Source organism: Terrapene carolina, unplaced genomic scaffold, assembly GCF_002925995.2.
Source record: "Terrapene carolina triunguis isolate 2854851 unplaced genomic scaffold, T_m_triunguis-2.0 Scaffold45625, whole genome shotgun sequence".
In the NCBI taxonomy this organism is placed as follows: Eukaryota; Metazoa; Chordata; order Testudines; family Emydidae; genus Terrapene; species Terrapene triunguis.
Window position 1 is genome coordinate 1 of NW_020709976.1, and position 5377 is coordinate 5377.

Sequence of the window (5377 nt, forward strand, 5' to 3'; positions counted from 1 at the left end):
GTGTAGACCTGTACCAAGCCATGGTGGGGTGTGTGTGTGTGGGGGGGTCTGTGTGTAGATCTGTACCTGTACCAAGCCATGATGGGGTGTGTCTCTACCTGTCCCCAGTTGCCTCACAAGGTTGCAGCTGCCCTGGACTAGTCTCGGTCCCGGCCTGCTGCCAGGCGCGTTCTCTTTCACTCAATTCATGTCAGGCATGCCCAGTGGTGGCCACTGAGAACAGCGCTGCCCCACACCGCCCTCTGCAGGGGACAACGGGGAGCGCATGGGGCCGCAGTGAATGGAGGGGTGACCCAATGAATGACAGGATGGTGGGCGCTAGCAAGCGCCTGCCAAAAAGCTTTTTCAAAGTAGCCTGCTTGGCTCTGTGGCAGTGTCATTGTGATGCGAGTGGTGCTTTTCCCTCCTTTTCAGGCACCGGCCCCGCAGCGAAGATGGCTCAGACAAACCCTCTGCCTGGCCCCATGGGCCCGTGGAAGGTACGTCCCAGCTGTACCGCAGGTTATAAATTGTATCACGTAGGGGCTCGAGGCCCCCGCTGGGTGTGCGCTGGGCACTGCACACACATTAGATGTGACCAACAGGGAGGGGAGGGGAAAGGACAAAAGTGACTTGGCCAAGGTGACCCCTGTGGCAAAGCCCAGGTCTCCTCAGCCCAGTGCTGACCTGCTGGACCACGCCGAGCACCCCGGTCTGTTGGCACAGAAGTCAGGAGTTCCCTCCCTGGGTAAGGAGTGGCCGCGCACTGCTGGCGTGAATGCTCACTGGCCCAGCTTCGGCAGGCGCTTGCCGGGAAGGCCTGTGCCCGTCAAGCGCAGCAGCCCGACGGTGGAAGTGCGAAGGGGAGGGGGAGCAAGCGTGGCTGGAGCAAAGCCGGCTGAGGTCTAACAGAGCTGCCACCGAAGGGGTTTACTAGCATATTTGCCAGGGAGCAGCTGTGGTGCTGGGAGCAGTTCTGGCCTGCTGGGCGGGAGTGTGAGAAAGAACAAGAGAAGCAGGTGTGTAAATCTAGGGGGTAGACAAAGAAGCTGCTGCCACAGATGCTGCTGGGGGAAGGTGATGATCCTGTGCACCAGCCCAGGGCACCGGGAAAGTTCCTGCTCTTCCTTTCTCCACCTAACCCTCTTTGCACGGGAGACTTTGGAGTGGAACTAGCGTGAGTTCTAAGTACAGCCCTAGGGCTGTCGACTCTGCAGCCTGCCTGGCATCAGCATGGCTCCGTGCACTCAGCGGGGCTGCGGTCGCTTCCATACCCCTCCCGGGGATGCCCCAGATGAGGCCGGAGCTCGTCGCCAGAGACAGGAGCGTGCGCCGTAGGGGAGGTGAGAAAGAACACGTCCATGTGGCCAAGGCTGGTCTGACCTCCCTTGCACCTGAGTGCTACAAGTCCCAGCTAGGTGATAGAGCTCCATAGCTGGAATAACAGGGGCACTGGGGGTCAGCACTGTGGGCACAGATGCAGCCCACGCCGTGTCCAGCTGTAGCTGGGGCATTAACCTTAATTCTTGTTCAATGAGCACCCAGTTCAGCAGGACTGTTAACATGCACCACACCCCTCCCCCGATTCAGTGACACTCGTGGGGGATGACTCTTCCTTTCAGATCACAGCCTACGACCAGGAAAACTTCCAGGGAAAGAAGATGGAGTTCACCTCGGCCTGCCCCACCATCATCGAGTGCGGCTTCGAGAACATCCGCTCCCTGAAGGTGGAAAGTGGCGCGTAAGTACCAAGCTCTGGGCGGCTCCTCCTGCACGGCTTTGGGGAACTGGCTGGCGGGTGAGGACGGAGCACGGCCGGGCTGTCATCTCACCTCAGGAGAAGCTAAAACACAAGGGCTACTAGCCAGGTGGCTCCTGGACTCCGCTTACCCAGCGGGGGGAAAGCTAGTGTCCCATTTCGGGTCCTGCAGTGCACGACTGCACCCAAGGGGGATGGAGCAGAGCGCGGATGGCACCAACACAAAAACGTAGGTAATTAAAGTGAGCAGCAGGGACAGCAGCCACCGTGGCAGGCTTGTTGTGGGAGAAGGAGGGGGCTGGCGAGGGGCAGGGAGGAACGGGGGCAGATTTGGGACAGTTGAGCCTGTCTCGGTGCTGGAAGCCTTAAGTCCTTCATGCACAGGCAGCAGATCCCCACCCACCCACCGCCATCCAGAGCGAATCCTAGCCACAGGTGCCAGCCTACTGGGAAACCCTTGCCAGTCTCTGTGCCAGCGTTCGCCATTCGCAGGCCTTGTCTACATGGGAAAGTCACACACCCCTTGCTGAGAGGGGGGTTAAGCCCATTACTTCAGTTTGAGAGCGGCTCTGAATCTGCAGCCAGGGCCTGCACTCTATAGTCACCTACGACACACCAAGTCACGGGCTGGAGCGTGGGTTAGTGTGATTCAGCGTAATCCCATTCCCCATCGGCGTGAGCTAACCCCGAGAGCCCCAGCTCGTGCCCACCCAGGGCTCTGTACCAGATTAACCACGTCACTTGGAAATTGCTTAACCTAGTGCAGCTTCCTCACGCAGCCAGGCCCAACACGGCCTCAAGGCAGCCGCCTGTGGAGAGCAGAGAGCCCTGCCCATAGGCATCTCCCCTTCCCAGCATCTCCACAGACAGTATGGCCCCGTTTGCACCAAAGCCCCCTCCAGCTCTGCGTCTAGTGCGCCAAATGGCGAAGTGGCACCTCCGGGCTTAGCAAGCCCTGCACTAAACAGTTCGCTCGCCCCAGGAGCGGCAGTCTAGTCCCAACCTGCCTGCAGAGTGACTGTGGGCCTGGGGCTTTTGACTGCTTGGGATCCCAGCAGTCAATGACAGCGGCTCGGCCTGTCCGCTGCCGTACAGGAGAGCTAGGCCCAGTCACCAGGATGCATCACACAGCACGGCGCTGGCCACATGCTCTGCCTGGTAGCAGCATGCCTGCCACCATGCAGCACCACCACCAGCTAGGTAAGCAGCAGCACGGAGGACTCTGAAGAGACCTCTGCCCCATTGCTTTGCCCGGAAAGGTGGGGTCCACAGCAGAAAAACATGGAGAGACTCAGGGCTCCAGGAGCGGTAGGAGCCCCTCTTCACCAACCAAAATGGGGAATCCACTGCACAGCAGAGGGACAATTTCTCTGCCACTTCCAGCCCATTAATGCTGAGAACAGGCCCGGCAGTGAGAACCCCGCTGCAGTGAGGGTTGGGGAAGCGGGAGAGAGGCTGACACTGCTAACAGGATTAAGGCAGGAGGCACACGCTAGCCAGGCAGCAGCAACCAGCTCCCCCCTCCATTGGGCATATTACTAACCGGCCATTCCCCTGAGGCTGCAGCCAGGATGCCCATGCAGCGTAGAGCCACAGCTCGTGCCACTCAGCCCTCAAACTCCAGTGCATGCTCGGGCGAGCTTGTTTTCCCTCACACCCTCCCTGTGCCCAACAACCCGCCTCCAAAAGTTATATCCAGCTGAAGTGGGGAAGCCCCGCTAGAGCTTCTAATACACAGGACAGGAGGGGACTGCGGGCGGCCCAGCGCCGGCACAAGCGGACAATGCACCAAGGGGCATCTCTGCCCCATCCCACCTGCCACCCGAGTCACTCGCTCTCCTAGGCAGACAGGTGCAGGGATGCAGCGGGGTTTGGGGGGTTTAGAGGCTCAGATTCTCGCTCCTGAAGGTGCAGAAAGGAAGAGAAATTCATCCCACCTCTAACCGCAGAACAGATTTGGGCGGAAGCAGTCATCCCTAGTCACATCCAGGCCGTCTCCCGGCCGCTTTGCAGGCCCTCCGGTGGGCAGCGTGGGTACTGGCCTCACAGAGACTCACCTGCTGCTGTGGGCACGAGAGGCGACCGGGGAAGCGTCTCTCAGACCGGGGCTGATGCCTTGTTGCTGTGGTGGTGGAGGAGAGAGGCAGGCGTGAGTGGTTGGGAGAACCGGGGCAGGGGCGGCGTTCCGGACATTAGGAATTCAGCCCGCCGCTGCCTCTGGGGAACTAGCCCAATGACAGCGTTGCAAGAGAGCGAAACCCGAGCAACTGAGGAGCGGAGCCAACATCTTGTGTGTTAGTCGCCCATAACTCCCAGGCCTAGAGACTGCTGGTGCCTCTTGGGAAGATCAAACCTCCCCCAGCCCTTTGGTGCAGGGTTCACCATAGGCAGCAGAGACCCTCGGGACTCCTCCCGAAACATCTGGGAGCAGCAGCAGCATGGGACAGTCCCCATATTGCCACAGTAAAAACCAGCTGAAGAAAATCTCCCTTTCAGCCCAGCGAAGGAGGGTGAAGCTGTCAGAGCCGGTGCAGGGCACTTGTAACCCAGGGGACGTGGGGGCTCCAGCTGGGGAGTCCATTCCCTGGAGCCTCCCCCTGCTCCGTCTTGGCGAACGCTGCAGCCCGCGTGATGAAGACACCCAGGCATGTGTAGTGAGCCTGGCCAATCCCTGGCCCAACCTGCAGTCACTTACACAGGGCAGGCCTGGCACAGCCGTGCGGGCCCTTGGCACGAACGCACGCAGCTCGGTGCCATACGGCCTCCAGCTCAGGTGACTATCAGAGCAGGGCCTGTCCTGACCCTGGGCACAGCTAGCAGCCCCGGGTGCCATGCGCGCTCCATTCCCCTCGGGCAGCCCGCCCAGGAGAAGCAACAGCTTGCAGCCAGCCAGACCTGACAGCACAGCTGGAGGCGGCTGGGGCCACGCCTGGTGGTCTCTCTCTTCTGGCAGCGAGGGAGCCCACGGGGATTTTCTGGGCCCTTCTCCCTGAGTGACACAGACGATGGTGGAGCCGGCCAGGGCAGGCCTGCCTGCTTCCCCCCCGCGTGTCTGGGGCCCGGACTCCAGGCCCGGAGCTGCCCCAGGAGGAGCTATGGAGCTCTGCTCTATCGTTGCAGCTGGATCGGTTATGAGCACACCAGCTTCTGCGGGCAGCAGTTTATCTTGGAAAGGGGAGAATACCCACGGTGGGATGCCTGGAGTGGGAGCAACGCCTACCACACCGAGCGCCTGATGTCCTTCCGCCCCATCTGCTGTGCTGTAAGTGCGATTCCCCAGCCCCTTCAACCCTGTCGCATTTCCCAGCAGCAAAGGTGCCCAGCACCCTGCTGCCTTCATGCGAAGTGTAGTTATGCAGAAAGCACTCCTCCAAAAGGTGCCTCCTGGGCTCAGGGCCGGGGGAGGGGAAGGGCTCACATCTTTTTTGGAATGAAGTAGCCTAAAACTTTTACCAGCTGCTGCAAATCAGCTGGACAGTCACCTACTCTTCCCTTTGATGGATGCTGCTGGGAGGCCTGGACTAGAGGCAGGGAAACCATCACGCTGGTGTTAAAGAGTCAGATTACTAACGGCAGCTGGAGAGTAAGTGAGCAAATACAACCACTCTGATTAAAAATGGTCAGTCACTGCAGCTAAGT

The 5377-nt window shown here is 60.1% G+C and overlaps 1 protein-coding gene across 1 annotated transcript; it reads left to right on the top strand.

Moving 5' to 3' along the window:
• Positions 1-418: 418 nt before the first annotated feature.
• On the top strand, positions 419-5000 carry LOC113405611 (beta-crystallin A3; the record flags this gene model as incomplete). Its single annotated transcript, XM_026646834.1, has 3 exons — positions 419-479; positions 1602-1720; positions 4859-5000. Coding segments are annotated over exons 1-3 (306 nt in total), but the record flags the coding sequence as incomplete, so codon positions are not given.
• Between the last annotated feature and the right edge of the window lie 377 nt (positions 5001-5377).